This window comes from Dermacentor albipictus, chromosome 5 (genome assembly GCF_038994185.2).
Source record: "Dermacentor albipictus isolate Rhodes 1998 colony chromosome 5, USDA_Dalb.pri_finalv2, whole genome shotgun sequence".
Taxonomy (NCBI): domain Eukaryota; kingdom Metazoa; phylum Arthropoda; class Arachnida; order Ixodida; family Ixodidae; genus Dermacentor; species Dermacentor albipictus.
The window spans coordinates 134,812,884-134,834,948 of record NC_091825.1 but is presented as its reverse complement, the minus strand read 5'-3'; the positions used below and the strand labels follow the sequence as shown (position 1 = coordinate 134,834,948).

The 22,065-nt window shown below is 42.5% G+C and overlaps 2 protein-coding genes across 4 annotated transcripts in view; one reads left to right on the top strand and one right to left on the bottom strand.

The window, feature by feature from the left end:
* PlexA (plexin A) overlaps positions 1 to 19,280 on the top strand; it is a 385,856-nt gene extending 366,576 nt beyond the window's left edge. For all 3 annotated transcript variants that reach the window (XM_070538955.1, XM_070538957.1, XM_070538958.1), the window contains 16 exons: positions 806 to 1,055; positions 1,785 to 1,927; positions 2,608 to 2,738; positions 3,420 to 3,479; positions 3,625 to 3,702; positions 3,792 to 3,858; positions 5,223 to 5,541; positions 6,402 to 6,505; positions 7,023 to 7,119; positions 9,679 to 9,776; positions 9,901 to 9,990; positions 11,018 to 11,187; positions 11,862 to 12,074; positions 13,017 to 13,092; positions 13,229 to 13,303; positions 13,827 to 19,280. In XM_070538955.1, coding sequence (XP_070395056.1) covers positions 806 to 1,055; positions 1,785 to 1,927; positions 2,608 to 2,738; positions 3,420 to 3,479; positions 3,625 to 3,702; positions 3,792 to 3,858; positions 5,223 to 5,541; positions 6,402 to 6,505; positions 7,023 to 7,119; positions 9,679 to 9,776; positions 9,901 to 9,990; positions 11,018 to 11,187; positions 11,862 to 12,074; positions 13,017 to 13,092; positions 13,229 to 13,303; positions 13,827 to 13,928 — 2,073 coding nt within the window. In that variant the 3' untranslated portion in view covers positions 13,929 to 19,280. The remainder of the gene's footprint in view (positions 1 to 805; positions 1,056 to 1,784; positions 1,928 to 2,607; positions 2,739 to 3,419; positions 3,480 to 3,624; positions 3,703 to 3,791; positions 3,859 to 5,222; positions 5,542 to 6,401; positions 6,506 to 7,022; positions 7,120 to 9,678; positions 9,777 to 9,900; positions 9,991 to 11,017; positions 11,188 to 11,861; positions 12,075 to 13,016; positions 13,093 to 13,228; positions 13,304 to 13,826) is intronic.
* Positions 19,281 to 20,642: 1,362 nt separating this feature from the next.
* LOC139060590 (pyridoxal phosphate homeostasis protein) lies at positions 20,643 to 21,830 on the bottom strand. The gene has a single exon (XM_070539732.1). It carries the CDS (start codon positions 21,512 to 21,514, stop codon positions 20,768 to 20,770), a length of 747 nt encoding a protein of 248 aa, XP_070395833.1. The 5' UTR covers positions 21,515 to 21,830; the 3' UTR covers positions 20,643 to 20,767.
* Positions 21,831 to 22,065: the final 235 nt, after the last annotated feature.

The window sequence follows — 22,065 nt, the reverse complement described above, 5'->3', positions numbered from 1 at the left end:
GGTCTCCCCTCTTTCCTCTTGGCTCTGATTCAAGTCTTTTTATAGCTACACAGAGAAACGTGTCTGGCATATAAACACCATTAGTTGGAATGCTCGACCTCCACTGTATGTTGTTGCTATAAATTTCTATGTGAGCAGACTCAAAATTGCTTCAGGAGTTTGAACCACTATAGCTGAAAACATATACTGATGTTAATGCTGTTCTTTCGGTACATTTTTTTTCTCTCTTTTTTTTTTCCTTCTCTTTGATTGGGTGGCTTTTTAAGACATTGAACATTTGTTCATAGCATTTCACAAGATTCAGCATGCTTTGTGTGGTATTTAGAACTGCAGAAAATTTGCACAGTATATTGCTGTGAGTGAAGTAAGCTGAGTGGCAAGCACAATCTCTCAAGAAACATTCTAAGTGTGCATGTCTGTGTGCATGTAGTGCATGCTTGTGCATGCACACTTGCTTGCATGTGTGCATTTTTCATGTGGGCCTTTCCACATTTCACTTCAACACATTGACCCATAGTTGGTCTTGAACCAAAAGAAGCTATGGCACCTGTATTCATGCAGGCAGGATGGTATAGTTCTGAAGGATGGCCACTGAGTTATAGTTTTGAGATGCTTACCCAGCGTGGTTACTACCTTTCGTGGCAGCCCTTACAGATTGCATTGTGCGCAGTCACCAGTTTGGGCTGTGTGAAGCAATTGTGCTCTCTTCATTGCAAGTTTGCTTTCAACATTTCTCTGTTGCACTTTTGTTCTACCCTTTGTCATGTGACTCGAGCCCCACCAAATGTACGATTATGCAACACAGGTGGAGGTCGGTGACAAGCTCAAGTTCATGATTGGCCGGCTGAGCTATGACATCCCCGTGGGGCCCGAGAGTGCAGTACCTGTGCCGGCCATCATCGGGGTCAGCGTGGGCGTCGGCGTACTCGTGGTCATTGTGTTTGTCATCCTCATCGCGTACCGCCGCAAGTCTACCGAAAGCAGCCGTGTGCTCAAGACCATGCAAGAGCAGATGGACGTGCTTGAGCTGCGTGTGGCCAGCGAGTGCAAAGAAGGTGAGGCTGCTTGCTGGAGGGCTTGTGAGGTGGCTGGGAAGTTGGGCTTTTCAGCTCGCCTACCTTGAGAAGTGTGTAGGCAGGCAGGCCTGGTGCTGGACAAACGCAATATATTGGCCCTCCCGACCACAGCACAACATGCACAGTATGGGTGATTTGGTGCAATCAAGTTTTGTTGATTTGGACCAAAATGGGACATGCATAATTAGGTCAGATCATCTGTCATACAGTACGGTCCACTCTCTAAGGGTCCACTCTAACTTTAGACTTTAAAGGTCCACTCTAACTAATAATAAATGCATTGCAACTACAATACTTCATCAACTATGTCGCGATAAATTGGCTGACACAAAGCTAAAAGCAAACGTTAAAAATGCATAAAAAAGTTATCAACAAGCCTTCATTGCATATCAGCTGTTATTGATGGCAGAATACAAATTACATCTTCCCTATAACAGTGGATCATACTGCATAAATTAAAAGAATATTTAACATGCAGAGCCACCTTTTGGGATTTTTAACTGTGATTGAATTGACCAGCAGGTTGGGTTAACCATTTCCAAATAATGGATACACAACTATAGTATGATAACAGCGTGCAAATGACCTCCGGTTAAGTTTCATTCAGCAGCAGTAGCTTGTTGGTTCGTGCTTGCATTTAATCCTCATGCTACGCAAGTTTTTACCCTGGTTTTAGAGTGTGTTGACCTTTCTCATCTTATTTTTCAGCCTTTGCCGAGCTTCAGACTGAGATGACCGACCTCACAAGTGACCTGACAGCAGGGGGCATTCCATTCCTCGACTACAGGGCATACACGATGAAAGTTCTGTTCCCCAATGTGGAGGATCACCCAGTGCTCAGAGACATGCAGGTCAGCTCAGCCCGCCTGCTTGTCTAGGATGTTCCTTTGGAGTACACGACTCTTGTATTTACCCAAACGCCTGCTTGCAAGTAGTATAACCTTTTTGTGTAGGTAACTGTTGAATGAGGTAACTGCTCATTATTATTTAGTTGTTAGGTTCCCATTCTTTTCATTTGTTTATCAATCCAGGTTGGGGACAAGGGGCATGCAATAGAGGTGTCACATTATTTGGCAATGTGTAATAGTACAAAAAAGAAAATTATGCTAAGCCAGCAAGGACAGAGGTTAAACTAAATGATGGAAAAATGTAACATGTAATATCACACTACCTTGTTTAACTTTGTTCTTAGAGAAAAATAATAATTACTTTTGTCTAATATGTGACACTTGCTTCTTGAAGAGTGATTATGAACACCTTGAGAAGCTCATTTGAGGCTCCACTTGTCATTGCATAGTAAAAAACGAAGCAAAAATCACTGCCAAATCATTGCCAATGCTGCAAGCTCTAGTGGGAACATCTTACCACCATCATATAAGAAACTAATGGTCATTGAACTGATAATTAACAAAGCTGTTAAGTTAACCTTTAATTCACATGGCTACTGCATACAGAGAGATCATAAGCGTCTTGAGTGTTCAGCATGCGAGTTGTGTCCAAGTGGTGGCACATGATGTCCCTTCAATTCCAGATCGACGCAGTGAAAAAGCAGTGCATGGAGAAGGGACTTTGGTATTTTGGCCAGCTCGTCATGAACAAGACTTTTCTTCTTCTGTTCATCAGAACTCTGGAGTCCAACCGGTACTTCTCAATGCGTGACAGGTGGGCACCTTTCTCACTCGATTCTTGCACACACTCTTATGAACGGGTGCTTGCTTGCTGGTTTCTTGTCAGAGGGTGCCTCCCAGCTGTCGCTTTTGTGTAGGCTTTGTAGACTGGTGCTGTGTTGCGAAGGCTGTTTTGCGCATAGTGTCATGTACAGCGCTGTCATGATTAAAAAGCTACTGATTCAAGTTAGTTCAAAGGAAAAAACTATTGATATTGTCGGTCTGGTGATACTGAAATACCATGATAATATTGCCTGTGCAACGTGTTTAGGAGAAGTCTTCTGTTAGCAAAATAATGGTTTTATTCACCTTTCCATTCACTGTAAAGGAAATATAAGAGGTAAACATACAGCAATATATTCTAATGAAAAATTGAAAAAAAAAATCACAAAGTGCATGCCCAATGAATCCAGTGGTTCAGTTAAAGAACAGTTCATGTATTTCTCATGATTCCCATGATTATTAACTAACTTCATTGCAAAGCTGCCTTTTCGTAAACTATTTGCTGTCCAGTCAGATTTCTGTGGAGAGGCTTTTTGATGAAAATGTTAATTTGTTTTTGGATATTTATAAACTAGACAAGCGATTCATTTGGCCTGCTTCAAGAGCACTATTTGCCCGTTTCCCCTGATTCACCCTGTATTTGATGTTTCCTGCCATCGCTTGTTTCTTTCAGGGTGAGCGTTGCGTCGTTAATCATGGTGACACTGCAGGGCAAGATGGAGTATTGTACAGAGTGAGTCGATTTTCTTCTTGTCGCTTCAAAACGAACAGTTCTGACAGATTCGGTGACTGCTGTCTCATATAGCTACTTTAAAACTTAAACTAACGTCTCCCTCTCGTCTCTCTCTCTCTCTTTCTTTCTTTTATTTTTTAAACAGCATTCTCAAGACACTGTTAGCAGAACTCATTGAAAAGTGTATAGAAGGCAAGAGTCATCCAAAGCTACTTCTACGAAGGTACGTGTTCACACAGAGACATTTCTGAAATGTTGTACATGAAGAGCTATGAAGAGTGAGGCATAATGCATTCATTGTTTTGTTTGCAGGACTGAGTCTGTAGCGGAAAAAATGCTTTCAGCGTGGTTCACATTTTTGCTCTACAAGTTCCTACGGGTAAGCAGAGTTAATTCGTTCATTGAAGACATTTCACCCTTATAAATTACTCGTGCGTGGCAACCTACTGATAATTCAAACTTTAAATTTTTCGCTCCCTAATTCTAACTTCATTACTTTTGCCTAACCTTTGCCAACCCTCTTTTGTTTGATTATGAAGGGGTCATCTATAGATTCACTGTGTCATCATGTACCACGTTTTCAAGTGAATAACTGACCAACACTTACAACTCACACTATAACTGTCTGCAAAAATATTCAAATCAGCATCAAATTAACTTGTTACTATTACTGGCATATGAAAAAGCTCCAGAAACAATCATGTTGTTTTGATAGTTATCACTGCTTTCACTGGAGGTCTATTGAAGTATGGTGCAGCTCCATGCCAATGCAAATTTCACCTGCACGTGTGGCTTTGCGGCATTGCACTCTGCATTGCCGTGAAACCATACCTGGAGGTAAACGTTTACATGTGACCACCACCCCATGTCATACTTTCTTAAATATTTGATGTGGTGGTTTCGCCGCATCGAATACCCACAGTCAGGGTTCCTACACCCCATTGAAATTCCTGAAAAACTTTTGAATTTGGAAATGCACGTTCGAGGGCCCTTATAACTCCTTAAAAATATATTGAAAATTGATGTGCTCCTTGAAATCATTGAAAACTTAGGGTTTAGGGCAACTTTCAAACTTTCAGAATAACAAACTTCGCATCGGCGCTATGCCATGGGTACTGCCTTTTGGTATGGCAGTACCCATGCCCATATGCCCTATATGGTATGCCCACAACTACCAATGACAGGCCTGTCATAATTGCCATCGTGGAGCTGGACAAAGCTGGGTCAAGTGACCAAGCCATGCCACCATTTTGTTTTGTTAGTTTGTTCACCCCGCAGCCATCATGACTCCAATCTTCTGACTATTAAGAAGTGCAAAAAAATGTTAGTGCTCACAATATGGAAAGGATGTAAATCCGCTGGCGTCGCTCTTCATGAGCAGCGCAGTGGTGCCTGTGAAATTTCATGACTGGCCCTGCACAGTATGTTGAAGTTTGTGTTGAAGTCGCATACGCATATAGCCGAAACTTCTCCTAGAACAGCCTCTAAAGAATTCAAGCACAATGCTAAACCTTGCTATCGATGTATGCAAAGCTGCCAATGTTTCTATATATTTTCTTACGTATTACACTTGCTTTGGCTTTTTGGCTTATGCAGACTGAACATTTATTATTATGCCAGTCCATGCCACACATTCCCGGGAAGCTGCGAAATCGTTCTCCATTCACAATTTCACATATTTTTGTGTAGAAATGCATCGACTGCATGGCAGTGTGAGTACCGTGCTTCCTTTCCTCAACGCAGGAGTGCGCTGGAGAGCCGCTGTTTGTGCTCTACCGCGCCATCAAGCAGCAGGTGGACAAGGGCCCAGTGGACGCCATCACAAGCGAAGCACGTTACTCCCTCTCGGAAGAGAAGCTCATCCGGCAGTCTATCGACTACAAAAGCATGACAGCCTACGTCTCGATAGCACAGCTGAGCTACGAGCTCGGGGAGAACAACGAGACGCCTGTGAAGGTCCTCGACTGTGACACTGTGTCCCAGGTCAAGGATAAAGGACTGGACGCCATATACAAGAACATGCCTTCCTCCCAGCGACCAAGCAAGGACGACCTGGACTTGGGTGCGTGCCCCTCTGGGTGACCATTTCTGTCATTGAATGTTATCATTATGATCCCAAATGTTTGAAAGTAAATGACAAATTTGGGGAGACTACAGCTTTTGGCAGCTGTTTATTACAGACAGTGAACTTATAACTTTGCTGTCTGCATTGAGAAGGAATGAGTATCACCTATTCCTCCTTTTATCTTGTTTGCTTCCAAACATTTGACATCATAAGGGTAATTCATTATAAACAGCAAACAGCTACCAGTTTCGCTTATTCCTCCTCATTTCTGGTTTACGACGACTACATGCACCATAGCAGGACATGGCAAGGGGTCAGAGCTGTACTACCTTTATTGTTTAGTGAAGATGAGGGCCTCGCACATCAAAGCGGTGACTGTTGGGGCGGGGGCCGGGCGCTTTCAAGGCATGGGCAGGAAACAGACAGCATCAGCACCAAGTACCACAAGCTCAGCTGTTCGCTCTAGAGTTGTTAATTCCTTCTCCATGTGGGCTTGCTAGCCAAAGCACTTGACCTTGGAGCCATAATCACTGTGCTTTCAGTTTTCTATGAGAATTTCTGGTGTCTGCGCTTCTGCCAATGCTGGCCCACATGAAAAAAGACGCAAATTGCCGGTTTACCAATGCTGTTGACAGTCGTATGCTCTGTTGCCTTTGTTTCTCGCGTTGGTCCTTCGTCATGCAGTGAGCAGTTCATGCGGTTCATTAGGCCTAGTTGCAAAAAAAGCAGCAGGTGTGTGTACAACTGAGAACTGCTGGCCATGCGTTAGCACATTCTTTTTCATGAGCACATTGATTTTGGCAGTTTAACATTTAGGTATAACACAAAGTCATGCTTGTGGTGCTTTCTGTTTGCAGAATGGAGAACGGGCAATTCGGGGCGCCTGATCTTATCGGATGAAGACTCAACCACCAAGACTGAAGGAGAATGGAAGAGGATGAACACCTTGGCCCACTACAGGGTTAGCAAATTGTTCTTTATAACTAAAGCTGTACAAACTATGATAATTAGATTTGTTTGTACATGAAAGAGTTTGTATACTCTCACTATTAAAATATCTACAATGACTAGTGACTAGGGGTTTAGTGCTCAGGCAGGGCAAAGCAAACACGAATAAGACATGGCTAACTAGAATTCATCTCGTGATATGAAGGCGTGACACTGCCATGAAGCCACACCGCAAGGCGAAATTTTCATATATCTCACACCTGATTTTACTGTTAAACTTAAAAATTTTGGCATTGTTATATGCCCAAAAATACAGCAGTAGTGCAAAATTAAGTTTTGGAGTTATTGCTCACAAAAAGTGTTCCACTTTGTACTTTTTTTAATCTGTTTCATTTGTCCACGGTAGTATTCTGTGTCAAGCAACATCTTTTGTATGCAGGTCATTTACAAAGCTTCCCATTGTCAGTTGTGTTCATGACGTTGTTGTTGTGCAGTTATGGCTGATGGCTTCGCATTTGTTTTCTTGACAGGTGAATGATGGGGCGAACCTGACCCTGGTTCCCAAGCAGTCATCCATGTACAACCTTTCCATCATGTCCGAGAAGATGGAGAAGTCTCACAAATATGGTCAGTCTACACTGTGGCTGTTATCACTCTCCGTTTCAGTTCATCTTTTCATTTTGAGGAAGATATGAAATTATTATTTTTGTGTGTACCTCTCCGACATGAAGTCCCCCTTTCTTTTCATTAGTTTTTTTTTTTTTCTACATAAAGAAGCATGGAAAAGGCCATGTACACCAAAGCTTTGATCATGCTTTTGCTCGTAAAGTCAAAAAAGGCATTGTTTGAATAAGTCATCCCATACTTAGAAGAGCTTTTGTTCTACGCTTCCACTAGTCACCATTATTCTACGAGTCCTTGCCACTTTGCTTAGGCTTAAGGCCTCCATGAGCAAAGTTGCAGGGCTGGTCACATCATGAGTTTCTTGGCGATTTTTATTATTACTTATTTTGTTTAGATGCAGGAGCATGGGAAGGTAGGGAAGTATATTTGCTGTATTTTGAGGCTTGCACTCAAGTATCAAAATACTGCGAGAACAAGTCCCCAGGAAGACAAGCATGTTCCTGAAACCATAGGTCTGCATATTTATAATAGCTTATAGGGATTATGTTATGTGGGTGATTTGACAGTATTGTCTCTCCCTAGTACGTGCTGTATCCAATGCCTTACCCTTCTCTAATATCCCTTTTCTTGCACAGCTCAAGCTGATTTGTCATAAGCATAAAAACAAATTTAAACGAAACTAAGGTGTCCAGCCACATCTGCTGTTGTCCAACAATACTTTCTATTCTTTCTGTTAAGTGAAAGCTTTATCTCAACATCTTTTATCTAAATACATGGGCAAGGAGAAATCATTTGCTCGCCAACCACTGAACCATATTTGATGAGGTTTGTTTCATTTATAAGAAAAAGTTCAAATCTAGTGACTGTTACAAGCATTTCTTTTTTATTTAGGCTGTCGATTTTTTCTGTTGAAGGGCCCCTCACAAGGCCCCATTGCAAATTTTGGTTATACGCTGGAAGTTGCTACCAGTCTTCTAGGGAGCATTTTTGCTCAAAAGTTTTCAAATCAGCTCACTAATAGCCGAGATAGAAATATTTCAGTGCTGCAAACCCATGATTTCAGCAGGCGAGCTCCACCGCCAGGCGAGGCACTCTTTCCACTTGCCCCGTCTAGCCTCCACAAGTGAAATTCCTTCCCTGCGTTCTCCCATACTGGACCTCGAGGGTCACGTGATGCATAAATCACGGTCCCCGCCTTCATGTAGTTTTTTTCTCCATGCGTTTTTGCGGCACAGCGCACTTCCGCTAATGGTACACAAGCTGTTGCGTTTTTCTCGTTTCGCACAGCGCACGATTTTGCATGCTGTGCACGAGAACATCTGACTAGCAGTATAAGTCAGTGTTGCATAAATACTGAAGCAGACATAAGCGGTTTACAGAGCATGATCCTGTGCTCGAACACAATAGAAAATGACATAGTTTCGATGTCTGTGCATGTGACTGCACGACGTGGGAACAGGCAGACGAAACGGAAGTACATCTCTCTTGATGCGGTGCAAAGTAAAATAAAAACATGCAGACATTCGGTTTGTGTGTTTTAATATTTCTCTAAGCTTTATTTCGTCTACTCAAGCAACATATTACACAAATAACAGATGCCTAGAATAATTCTCGAAGTCACATGTCACCACGAGCGATGTCACAGCAAATACGTGTGCGCAAGCGGACTAGCACGTGTATGTCATCCTCCGGCTTGGAGTGCAGCAGCCGCGAGGAGAAGGGAATATGGCATTCGGTTTGAAATTTCAGATCTTTCCGCGGCACGCAGCGATGTAATGCTTTGCAGACACAGCCGTTATCACGCATTGTATGCTCTGTGCTTGTCAGCTCAAAATGGCCAGACCTGGTGAGGGGCCCTTTAAGAGTAGTAAAAAATTGCAAATCTTCAGAAATCGAAACGATCAAGTTTACAACTCTGTAACTCAGCAATCAAAGTGATATCCCAATTCTGTAAATTTCGTCTGATAGTACACATAAAGCAGACAAAATTGATGTTATACATGGCTCTTAAATGCGCCACTAATATGTGAGTATGACTTTTGCAACACCTCTATAAACATTGTAACAAGTTTGCTTAAGGTATAAATTAATGTTTCAAATGTGTCTGCTTTGGATGTCATAACAGATGGAGTTTACAGAGCTGCAATATATATTCTTGGTGCGAAGTTATGGATTTGTAAGCTTCATGTTTCTATTTTATTTTTATTTTTTTCTGAGAGACAGATTTTTGGCAATTCTCATAGGAAATTTAAGGCTCTAAATCAAAGTTTCACTTCAAGCAGTCGCTAGAATGTAGGTTTCTCTTTCAAGTGCAGCAAATTTCATTAAAATAGACTCTTAGGTAATCTTGGAAAAGTGTGTCTGCCATTTATGTGTATATTTGAATAGGCAGCATCAAAGTTAGGCTCAAGCAAAAGCTTCCTCTTAAGGACTACCACAGCTGGTAGCGATAGTGTCTGGAAAATTTCTGCAGAATTGGTGTAGTGTATCAACATGGCGCAAGAAAACTTTGTGAATTCCTTGGCCAGGAACCTGACAATGTTTTTTTCTCGCTTGAAACAGAGACCCTGAACTTCTCTCTGAAGACGAGCCCACCACTTAGCCGGGCAACTTCTCCACTGAACCATGATCCGGAGACCGGTTACAAGTACTGGCACTTGGTGAGCACCTTTTTTACTCTTCCTTGCAAGTGTTCTGCATATTGCATCACTCTGAAAGTTCATGTTACTTTGACAACGCACATAGTCACATGACGCTAATTTCCTCCCCCATCACGCAATGCAGGTGAAGCATCATGACAGTGAGAACAAAGAAGGGGAGCGTGGAAACAAGATGGTCTCTGAGATCTACCTCACCAGGCTACTGGCCACAAAGGTATAGTGGTGTAGTAGCTAGTTTCTCTTTTAGTTTTGGTGTAAGTTCTGAATGTGCACTTCTGGTTAAGAAATAATAAAACACAACACCATAAGAAAGGCTTCTATATGGTAGAGTACACTTACAAAACTCTCGTTTAATTTTCTCTGTGGAAAACAAAGAATTGCTTTCACGAAAGGAAGTGAAGACTAAACTCCTTCTTTTTGTAGTATTGTGTGCACCAGCTGCAGATTTGAAAACATTACTGTGACATTACAAATTTCAATATATTTTCACATATAATGCATTTCATTTTCCATTCTTTTTGTTGTTTGTCATCACACCGCCTATATCACTGGGATTGCCTACTTGGAAGAGATGGGTAACAAAAGAATGGAAAATTTAATGGGTACGTTACAAGATATGAGCCCAGAATGAGCCTTTGTTTAATTTCAAATAGGATGTAATTGTTTTCTTACCAGAAAGCAATTGACTAGCCTGCAGCAAACAAGTAGCTGGTGGGACAATTTTAAGTTGTCTTTTTCTTTTGTGTCCTTTCTTGCATATGAATCTTCTGCTTACAACAGGACTACCTTTATATAATTCCTGGCGAGTTGTCTTCCAATCTAGCTGAAACAATCTCTTTCTTTTTTTCTAATGTCTACTTAAACTAAGCTCTTTTCATGTTTTTTATTCTCTTGGAGGGACAGGCCTTCTTATTTCTGTGCAGCATTCAGCAGCTGCACTTTTAACTACTTCAAGCCCTTGTCCATTTCATTGCGTTAAGATGCTTTTTACCTAAAATGCTTACACCAGGAGACAGGACAGAAGCATTCAAGCTACCTAATAGCGAGTCCAGACAAGCTCACGACTTATAAGGGAAATGCATCATGGACAAGCTAGGCTAGTCCATAAATATTGAAAGTGTCGAAATAACCTCTCATGACCTGAATGAAGAGGTAAAGGAAGCAAACTGGTTTGAATCTATACTCAGCAGCGATTGATGCTAATGCTGACATGTGTGAATGCTTTGTTTTCTCTCTTGCAGGGCACCCTGCAGAAGTTTGTGGATGACTTGTTTGAGACGATCTTCAGCACGGCCCACCGCGGCAGTGCCTTGCCACTGGCGATCAAGTACATGTTTGACTTCCTGGATGACCAGGCGCTGCAGCACGGCATTACCGACCCCGAGGTGGTTCACACGTGGAAGTCCAACAGGTCCGTCGTTTGTCACAACCTGCCTGTAGTCGGGCGTGCAAAGAATGCCGAGATGCAGTTTGTAGCTTTTAAATTTGAAACAGTCACGCCTTTGGCTGTAGTTATACAGGTTCTATAAATTTCAACGCGTCAGATTTCATGGATTACTAGTTGGTGAATATTTGTGATGAACGAAGGTTGCCATTTTGTGTGTAAAAGAAGCCGGAGTGATTTTTGAGACAGGAGCATGACACACAGAAACACACTTGTGTTACAATGAACTTCTGAGCATAGTTAAGCGTGAAGTGTAGCAGCATCTTCATGTGGCAACCGGTGCATTGCAGCCTGGAACACTTAAAGAGAGGGGGACAGTCCAAAGAGTTTTGTGTCATGTCAAAATCGGCAGCATTTGTGCAGTTCACGATGGTAGTATGCATTACAGTTCCAAAGTTGTAGTTTCTTCCTATCATAGCTACCGCTTGAGATACCACTTGGGCTATAAATGCATATTTAATTGTATCAGTCATATCGCACCAGCAGTTCTTGCGCATACACCTTCTTTTAACACATATCTATTAGAATTTGATATACAGTATGGCAGGCCGGAGTCATGTGAGCTCCCAAATGTTAGTATTAGCTGCCTGGTTTTGAATATAAGCGCAGCCATTGAGTCCATTTCTTCTTTCACTTTGCAGCCTTCCCCTGCGGTTCTGGGTGAACTTGATCAAGAACCCCAACTTTGTGTTTGACATAGTCAAGTCCAACATAGTGGACTCATGCCTGTCAGTGGTGGCACAGACTTTCATGGATGCCTGCTCAACATCTGACCACCGGCTGGGCAAGGACTCCCCTAGCAGCAAGCTGCTGTATGCCAAGGACATTCCCATATACAAGGACTGGGTTGAGAGGTATTTGCACATGCTCGCACATTTTCATTGTTGAACCGGTCAGGTTGTTCTGACGTATAATCATTTAGTAGATGGTGCACAAGCTTTGTTTGCAGAACATGCCTGCATCAGTAAAAATTTTTGGAGTGGCACGGTATATGTATTGGCTTTCTAAGGTGGTGTTGCTTAGAGGGAAGCTTTGCCTAAGAAATTTCTGTCGAAACACATCGAAACAGAGAAATTTCTTCGATCAGTATTCTCTGAGTTGATTATGATGAGGTTTGTTGTGTTTGAAAGACAAAGTTCAAACCAAATTCTTTATTTGGACCAATTTTTTTTCTCATACATTAATAAAAGCTAACAAACAATAAGAAAAAGCATGAAGTCTGGGACTCCAGTGAAAACAGGTATTGCAATATTGTGAAATGAATTCATTGAGATGTCCAAGGGCATGCAAATTTTATATTTGCACTGCTCTGCACAATATGGTTAATTTTATAGTATTTTTGAAATACAGTCATCAATGTAACTATTTCACCTCAACTGTAAACTAGTGAAATGCTCAGATGCTCCAATTTAGTTTTCATAAATATATCCGTTTTCTTTTTCTTTGCTTACTGTTTTTTTAAGTTGTGCAAACTTTGAGCTTCAATTTTATTTTTTTGACAACCTTTGCTAAAGAATTCACATCCTAAGTCAAAATTTTGCTTTCAGCAGTGAGTATAATTTCACAACTTTTCTTTAATGCAATGAATTTAATCTAAATAATCAAATAGTTTACGTAGGGCAAGTATTTCTGTGTTCCAGGTGCATTTGAATAGGACAGGAGAGCCAAGTTGGCTTTGAGCTAATGCTTCCTTTTTAACAAAAGTATAGAGCCTGCTTTGTGGTCCATCACAAGTTTGCTTTCCTCTTGCATTTATGCTACTTGTCTTTAATGTGGCTTTTCTTAATATGTTACAGGTATTATCAAGACATCAAAATGATGCCAGCCATCAGCGATCAAGACATGAATGCCATGCTGGCAGAAGAATCTAGGGTACGTCGAATATCACACTTACACCCATCCTATCTACTTGTTTAGCATTCTTATATAGACAGACAGACAAAGAACCTTATTGACAATAGGGCAGCTTTAATTGTAATGCTTCCTTTGTTTCTTGCTTTCCTTGCAGCTTCACGCTCATGAGTTCAACACAAATGTGGCTCTGCACGAGTTGTACAAGTATGCCTACAAATACACAGATCAAGTAAGTGATCTTGTTTAAATATATCACTCTTACCACTGTTTTGTGTTTGCTCAGATTTCACAGGGAGGTGACTTTTATGGTCCTGATCATTTAGTATATCACTCTGAGCTGTTACTTGCCTGGTTTATCAAGGAAAACATTTTTGAATTTGCCTTTGTCTGCACCCCTTGTGGTGTCCGCATTGGACCCGTCAGCAAGAGATGGAAATCAACACCATGCTTTGCTGTGCTGCAGGCACCACCGAAAGCGACCAGGTCTTGTCACAGCTGCCATGTTTTGTCAGATATCACTTATGGTGAACGGCTCAGACAAAGGCAACATCAATTTTTTTTCTTGGCAAGCCAGGGCGAGGAACAGTGCCGAGGGTTATATTGAACGGTCAGGACCATAAAATACCAAGGCTATGCTAAACCTCTCTGTTGACTTTCGCGAATTATCACTGTGCATTTGCATTCACTTTGCTCTAAATAGAAAGTGGTAGACCTTGGATTTAACCTGTCAAATTTGCATGTTTGCCACGCAGCTGTTGCAGACCTTGGAGGAAGACGAATTCTCCCAGAAGAACAAGCTGGCTCGGAAGCTGAGCCAGGTGAATGCCATAATGAATGGGGAGTCGGAAGCATGACGGTTGCACTGGCACTCGGTGGACGTGTGACGCGAGCAAGGACTTCATCAAGCACCTCCTCTCTCCGCGGCGCACGCGCCTGCGCGTGTGCTTGCGACTTGGTGTTCGGCAGGCAACCTGCGTTCCCGCTGCGGCGGCGCTTTTTGGTTTCTCCCGGTACCTCCTCCGGCAAGCGTCTGGAGACGGTGTGTGTCAACCCTCCACTGAATGCCACGCAACATCGCCCCCACCACTTCCCCCACCCCTCATGTTCTACTTTGTGCGTTCCCCCGAGCCCTCCCTTAGGTCACTCTCGCCACTCTCGTCTCAACCTTCTCTACACAAGGGCCACAAGGCACAGAGTGGTTCTCTCGCCTCCTACAGGGACATCATCCATTCCTTGTGTTGTGGTTCCCGTGCCAGATGATGTGTGTGAGCCATGCCATGGCCGGGGGTATCAAGTGACACTGGCTAGCCCCAACATGGGAGCGAGAGTAAACAGCAGTCTTGACGATGTGGTGCAACTTGGCATATAAGTAACAGTGAATGTTCTGAAGGTCACTGTATTGTCTTACTGTATGTATTATACTTTGTGTGGTTGCAGCTCTCCATGCCGGCTATATCCTGCCTACAGGCTTACTGCAAGGACCCTTATAAAGTGCACATTTTCACTTCTAGAGGTGACGGTTGTGCTGGTTTTGATGTTTTTGGTTGCTTTTGATTAGGTCTTCAGGTAGTATCAATAGGAGTTAACCTCACGGGAGGAATTTGCAGGTAACTGGAGTACAGGACATTGTGTCACAGCATGTTTGATATGACTTGTGGTGCTGCAGTTGCCTGTAAGTTCCTCCCATAAATTTTATACTCTGATCGATCCTACCTTCCAAAGTGGCTAGCTAGAACTGTGCAACCAAAACTAGCATGATTGTTACTTTTAAATGTGAAAACTCGCATATTTATAAACATAACCTTGATAAGAGTGCTTGTGCACTCTTATGCAATGAAGTCTACGGTTTGACGTAAACTCGTCTGGCGAGGAAAGAACGTGGCTGAATAAACGTACACTTGCCGACTGAAAAAGTTCAAAACCACGAATTGACGTTTCAGAGCCCGATACTGGTGCCTTGTTCCGAATGAACGAATGTATGATGGTCTTTATCATATATGCGTCAGAAGACGTAATGCGCTTGCGTACAACTCAGGGAGAGGTCCCCGTGTCTGGTTTGTCGTGTTAGTAGTAGATTGTATGCAGAATGATTCAAGAAGCAATCGGGATGACAATTTTTTCTCTCTTTCGATGACAGAAGCCGAATGCCAATTAATACTGTGTCCAGTCCTTTCGTGATCCTCTGCCAGGGCGCTGGAAACTATGTGTCCTTTGGCTACATCACTGCGGTGCTGCTGTAGCCTTTTTTTAAAGTTCCTCGTCTTGCCTACGTAGCATGCCTGGCAGTCCTGACAAGCTAAAACAAGCAAGCTAAAACAACTTGTCTGAGTCAAAGACTGCCTCGAAAAAGAAAAATTTCCGGGCGGCATCTACAAAATTCCTTGCCAGGACTGCCACGTAGGCGAGACGGGGAACTTTAAAAGAAGGCTACAGCAGCACCGCAGTGATGTAGCCAAAGGACACACAGTTTCCAGTGCCCTGGCAGAGCATCACGAAAAGACTGGACACAGTATTAACTGGCATTCGGCTTCTATCATCGAAAGAGAGAAAAAATTATCATCCCGATTGCTCCTTGAATCATTCTGCATACAATCTACTACTAACAAGATAAACCGGACATGGGGACCCCTCCCTGAGCTGTGCGCAAGCGCATTGCATCTTCCGACACATATATAATAAGGACCATCGTGCCTTTTTCATTTTGAACAAGGCACCCGTATTGGGCGCCGAAACGTCAATCTGTGGTTTTGAATTTTTTCAGTTGGCGAGTGTACGTTTATTCAGCCACACTCTTATGCAATGATTGTGCATGATTGCAATGTTGTGCAATGATTGAGACACAAATTAGCGGGTCATAGCCATACATCACAAAATTGAAATGGTACCCTCAACCTCTACTTGCCTTCTTGTCATCAGTGCCCTCTGGCAGTTGGCTTTTCTTACACCTAAGCAAATCACGCCCTGTCCAAGTGGCAAAGAGAAGGCTTAATGTGTTACATTTTGCTGCATTTGACAATGCACTCGTGTCGAAGTTGTAAGGGCCTGTGATCCTTAGCACGAATTATGGGCCTCGCATTTGGCATTAAGCAGCTTAGTGCTCAGCTGCAATTTCCACAAAGTATTCTATTGACAGGACAAATAATATGCGAGTTATAAAGCCATTTCAAGGCTTCTTGGTTTAGGAAGATGCAATGAGCGCTTTCTTTGCATATACCTGCCATCTTTCTTTACCAGATGTCCACATTGAGCACAGCACTGATTTAGTAGCCTGTAACTTTTGTGGAACAGCTGCTGACTGTTTTGACTGCCCATGCTGCTTGCATAATGATTCTGTACCATGTGCTGAAGTTGGTGTAGGGATAATAGCATTGACCAAAGTGAGCTATGTCGTCAGAACTGCGGTTTTCTCTCGGTCCTACCTGTCTCGTCAGAGAAAAAGGAACTCGTTTTTCTAATATTGCTTTGATGCAGCAGTACACAGTGCTCTGAATTTTTTGAGGGACACAAGGTGAAAGGCTGCCTATAGAAACAGCAGTGTTAAATTTTATTTTTTGTTATTGCTTTTAATTCTCGTCATTGTGCCACTTAGATTTCTTATTACTTAAGTTCACTTTGCATGTCTTTTAGAAAGAATATGGTACTCTTTCGAGTGCTGTACTGCGAGTGTCCTCGTTTTAACACCATAGAAGACGAGTGAGGTTCACAGGCCAAGTCAATTTCTTTATCATAATTTTCATTATCTTTACCATTTTCTTTCAACAATCATCAAAAAATAATTCACCCAAGTAACGCAAGCTGTGATTGCATGTGCGGGGTTGTTTTAGGTTAATTAACAATGCTGCCAAACATTGTGGCCTCTGACCTACTTTAATATTAAGGTACGCATGATTTTAATTTTGTTTTATTTTAGTTCTCTAAAGCTGATTTTGTGCCTAGTACTTTGTGGAAGGACATATTGTAGTATTTCTTTTTTCCTTCTTATAATGTGGCCTTCAGTTTTTAGATTGTAATTGAGGAATACTTAACATTGTTGCATCCGAGTAGCCTTGTGACTCAAAAACACGCTGTGAATCTCTGTTGGGAAGAAATATCTTGTCTCAAGACTTGTGCGTGTTGAATGTGTTTTCAATTGCCCCTCAACACCACTGTGGATATGACGTCTGTTAGACCTACATATCAGCACCTGCAAGGCTCAGCCAACTTCTCATTGTGTGCGGACCTTGCCTTTCAAGGCCACTCGACTGAGCGTGTGTTGTGTGCGTGTGTGTGATGCATGCTCACTCTGCCGAAGAACGCCACGGGATCGACAGCATCGTCATCTGGTTCTTGGAAGCTAGAAGACACTCTTTGGAAGAGGAGAGAACTGCTACAAGACTGTTGTTCTGGAAAACTGTGTCAACTAGTGCTGCGCGCTCTCGCGAGACAAAAAAACAAAACAAAACTTTTTGAGTGTTATGTGTGCGTGTGTGTGTGTGTATGAGTGAAGTTGAGATGATGAAAGCTGGACTTCTCTGTGTGCTCTGCTCACTAGGCTAACAAACAAACATAAAAAGAACTGCAAAGGTGCTGTTGAAAGAGCTCCTTTTGCCTGCTCATTGGCAAAAGGAAAAAAGCCAGGGATGGGCATAAAGCATAAGATACATACTTTCTCATCCGCACTCATTTTAAGTCACGAGTGCAGTAGTGGCGAGGTTGGCTGTGGTTGAGAGCTGCTTACTGAAGTATTTTTTTTTTTAAATATCCCCACTACCGGTGTTTACCATTTGGTTAACCTATAGAGCTCTCATAACTGGCATTTACTCACTTATGCAGAAAGCAAAAGATTAACAGAGGATGTTCCACTCATGAGTATTTTAAGGTAATCTTGATTTCCGGATGTAAAAGTGTTGAAACATCTGGTCGTTCATTTATTTTCTTTTTTAATCTCTTAATTTTAGTTTATCGGACTCTTGCAATGTCAGTCAATCAGTAGTCACTCAAGGGTTGTCATGCCTGATAAAGTGTTCAGGGAGTTTTCTTGTTTCCTATTTTACAATGGAGTCTGCATTTTGTTCCTTTCTGGTCTGGTGAGGATGCCTTCAGTTTATGATGTTAGAAAAACAGGCCCTGTTGCGGACCTAGTAGATGCCTCATTTCTTAGCACCAAGGCCCTGCGTAGCATTCTATTTCCTGCATGCGAAGCAAATCTTAACAGGTGTTTTTTTTTTAAAGGAGCTCTTGCTACACTAAAGCTTTGTTCCAAAAGACTTCGGCCATAAATGCATAATGTCGGTAGCTTGCCAGATGGCTGCTCTGCGTATGTGGCATAAGGAGATTTCCCTTTGACGAGCTAGACTAAGCGTAATAACGGCGGCAGTCTACTCCTTTTTGTGTTCACAGTCATAACGCTTTCATTCCCCATCAGCACAGGTGGCACCAGTATCCATTGTTCAATCAAAAAGACATCAACTTAGCCATGTGCCAAGATGTAACGCTTAAATGACTGTCACCAAAGGCATTCTTGACCCAAGCCCTCTTCATTCAGAGAGGTCAGGCAGCCTTTCTGTTCGCGACAGTAACTTGTACATGCCTCGTTTTCTTTCTTCTTTTTTTTTTTCGCTGCTTTGTTTTTCTACGGTAAGTCACACCCTGTAACTTTGTCACAACGGTGTTTCTCCATCTTCCAAAGCAATCCCCTCCCCAAATCCCTCTATCCGATAGCTGTCTTGATGCTGCTGCACTACCTAGGCAGGCACTTACTGTGGAGCCAACAGGGCACGGAGCGGCTGCGTTTTGCGAGCCCCGCTTTTTGTACATAGCCACTTGCACCCATTTCCGATTGTGTCGTTTTTGAATCTATGTGATGTGTGTATGTCTGTTCTGCGGACCTCTGGAGATACTGTTTTCAGCCGCCAAGAATATATGACAAGAAGTTATGTTGCTCTCTCTCTTTCTCTCTCCTACCACGTTTTATGCGAGTGTGCATGCGTGTGCGAGAATGTGTACCCATTGTGTGATGTGAGCGATCAGTCGCACTTGTAAACAAAAAAAGAAGGATGGACTTGTGTGCTAAGGCTAAGGTGTGAAAACAAAGCAACCAGACTTTTGTACAAGAAACTCACTTTGTAACATATTTATAGCATACATATTTTTATTATGGTATTGGTTTAGAGAATTCACTATCTTGCTCAAGTGATTTCTTTCATTAAAACAGTGTATGAAAAACAGCTCTGCGTTCACTGTTCTCTCTCAAATGCAAGTCATTAAAGGCTGGGTCAGATTTTTTTTTTTTTCTGGGATATTTTATTATTTTGGCTTGAACAGTGATTGCTTCACTCACCAGCATGCGTGCACGCAGGAATCTGCACAGAAGAGATGCACTTCACCACATTGCTTCAGTAAATAGATTTTTCGTCACATTATCTCAAACAGAATGAGTTATATAGGTAGCTAATAAGTTCTATAAATTTATGTAATATAGGAAAGTAACAAGTTTGATACCTAGTCTGAAGTTAATTGTGCATCTCTGACATGTCGGTATGGATCTTTCTGAATCCAACTGTTTTGAAGTGCTGCATTATTCAAGGTGGCATCTGACCAGTCAACTCTAGAGAAGGAACTCGGCACTTGGCAATCAAATTTTTGGTGAAGAAAGATTGAAATCTCATTGAGTCATTGTCCACTTGTGTTATTAGAGAACAGTTTATAGAATTTGCAAGATTTGCTGGTGTAAACGCTTTTGTAAAAGATAGCTGCGTCCTCACTGCTGAAGGATGCGATTGCAAAGGTAATGTGCGTTTTACTAGCAGAGCTTCGGGGCTGCAGTGACGTGTGCAAGAATTTCTTGGAAAAAGCAAATGCAGAGCACTTCTACAAACTACTTAGTACTTAATTCACAACGTTTCATTCCACGTCATTCGTTGGAGGCAACAACATGGCGCAGTAATACTTCATGTGGCAGTCTACATTGAACAGTTATTGAAGTTCAATTGCCCCACAACTTCTGCTCTTGACTCTTGATTCCCTACCGAGTTCAAACTTTCTGGTTCTTTGAAGCTGCATTTTTGTGGAAAGCCCTTCTTGCAAAGACAATATATATATATATATATATATATATATATATATATATATATATATATATATATATATATATATATATATATATATATATATATTCTTCTGTAAGCACTTTCTTGATGGCTCACAAATCAGGAAACAAGAGTGCTGTGGTAGTGGAATAAAGATGCTTATATATATTGATGAGAAATGTGTTACAGTGGCAGGGGATTACATTTTAAAAGATGTATGTCTTTAAAAAGAACCAGTCTAGGTATTTTGCATAAAACCTTTCACATGTGTGGCCCCTTTTGCAGTTGGAAACCAAAAAAATTTACACATAACTGGGGTAGCAGCCTCGCCTCGTAGAAGAGGACTCGAAATAACGGTGAAATTATTTGGTCTGTGTCTGTGTACTTGCGGTAATAAAGGAAACTGCCATATTTTTTCCCCTCTCTTGGAACGTTGCTCATGTACTTACATGCCAGCTTCAGGATAAAATCCTAAAGACGGAGAAATTCAAGAAAAGGCAATACCGTGCACTAGGCGCATTATTTATTGTTGAAGGGGTAACAACCAATTACAAAGTGATACTTGTCACAGCCACAAGAAGGGACCAGAGGCACGATTCTTCCCGATATTGTTCCGTTTTTGGCGTCTACGTTTTCGGAGCATATTCTCGGTGCCCGAAGATGGTGCTGCCTACACGAACATTCGTGCTTCCCATCCGAATAGCCTCCTCGAAGTCGGCAGACATACCCATGCTAAGCTCAACATCTGATGCACTGAATTCAAACTCTTTGCAAAGTTCCTCTTTACATTTGGCTAAGCACACGAAGTCTGGATTTGGACCACTGCTCTTGTCGTACTCGGCCATGCCAATTGTCATTAGACCAGCGAACTTTAGACTCGGGCATTCTCCAACAATAAACTTGACAAGTTGGCTCGCGTCTTTCGGTTCGATGCCGTTTTTCTGCTCCTCGCCACTTGTGTTCACCTGAACCAAGACGTTCAGGGGAGAATGACCGCTCGCAGCCCAAGCCGCGTTAAGAGCATGAGCAGTTCTCTGCGATTCCAAAGTCTCCACCATGAACAAGTTTGGTATCTTTGGGAGTTTTGGCACCTTGTTGCTCTGCAGGCGGCCGATGAAATGCCATTTGATTTCCGGACAGTCGCGCAGTATTTCGGCACTGTTTGCTTTCTCTAATAGCTCTTGCATGTAGTTTTCACCAAAATGTCTTTGGCCTTCGTTGTAAGCAGCAATCACGAGCTCCTTGGGCTTCGTTTTGCTCACGGCTACAAGGCGTGGTGCTGGGCCACCTAAGCCCGCAGAGGCCGCCGCTATTTTCTCGCGCACGAGATGCAATGCCTTGGGAATGTCCACTTCACTCATGATCCGTCGCATAAGTGCAGAGCTTTCAGAACAATTCCATTCACTTTCCGAGCACACAACACGCACGCCACAAGAACAGTCACCGAATAAAATAGCCCGAAGATAACACGACGCACTGCGGTTCCGAGACCACAGCCGATACACTCTCAGCTACACGTTCATCCGGCCCACAACACGACTACAGTACACCTGCTGAATCAACTGGAGTTGCCGCCAACAGCTGCGTGCAACGCGGTCGAGACATCACGAAATATGTGCCGGCTTTCGTGCATGGTCGCGTGTGTTGACTGGCAGTTTCACAGTTGTTCTATTTGTTCAGCTAAAATCATTGGCTAAAATACGGCCTTCGAGATCCGAAGCAGGCGAAAGCCAGTAGGTTGGCGTAAGGCCACTACTTCAGTGGGGCGCCAGTGGCGCTAGTGAACCGCTCAGTATTGAAGCGCCTCTGTCACAAGCGATGCAGCGAACTGCGATGCCTCCACATCTCTCTCCTTCTCCATACTCTCTACCATAGAGTTTCCTACAAATAGGAAACTCTATGCTCCGTACCAATGCCTCTTTAA

Excerpts from the sequence above, each read along its gene's own strand:
- LOC139060590 (XM_070539732.1), bottom strand. The coding sequence starts at position 21,514 with ATGCGACGGATCATGAGTGAAGTGGACATTCCCAAGGCATTGCATCTC.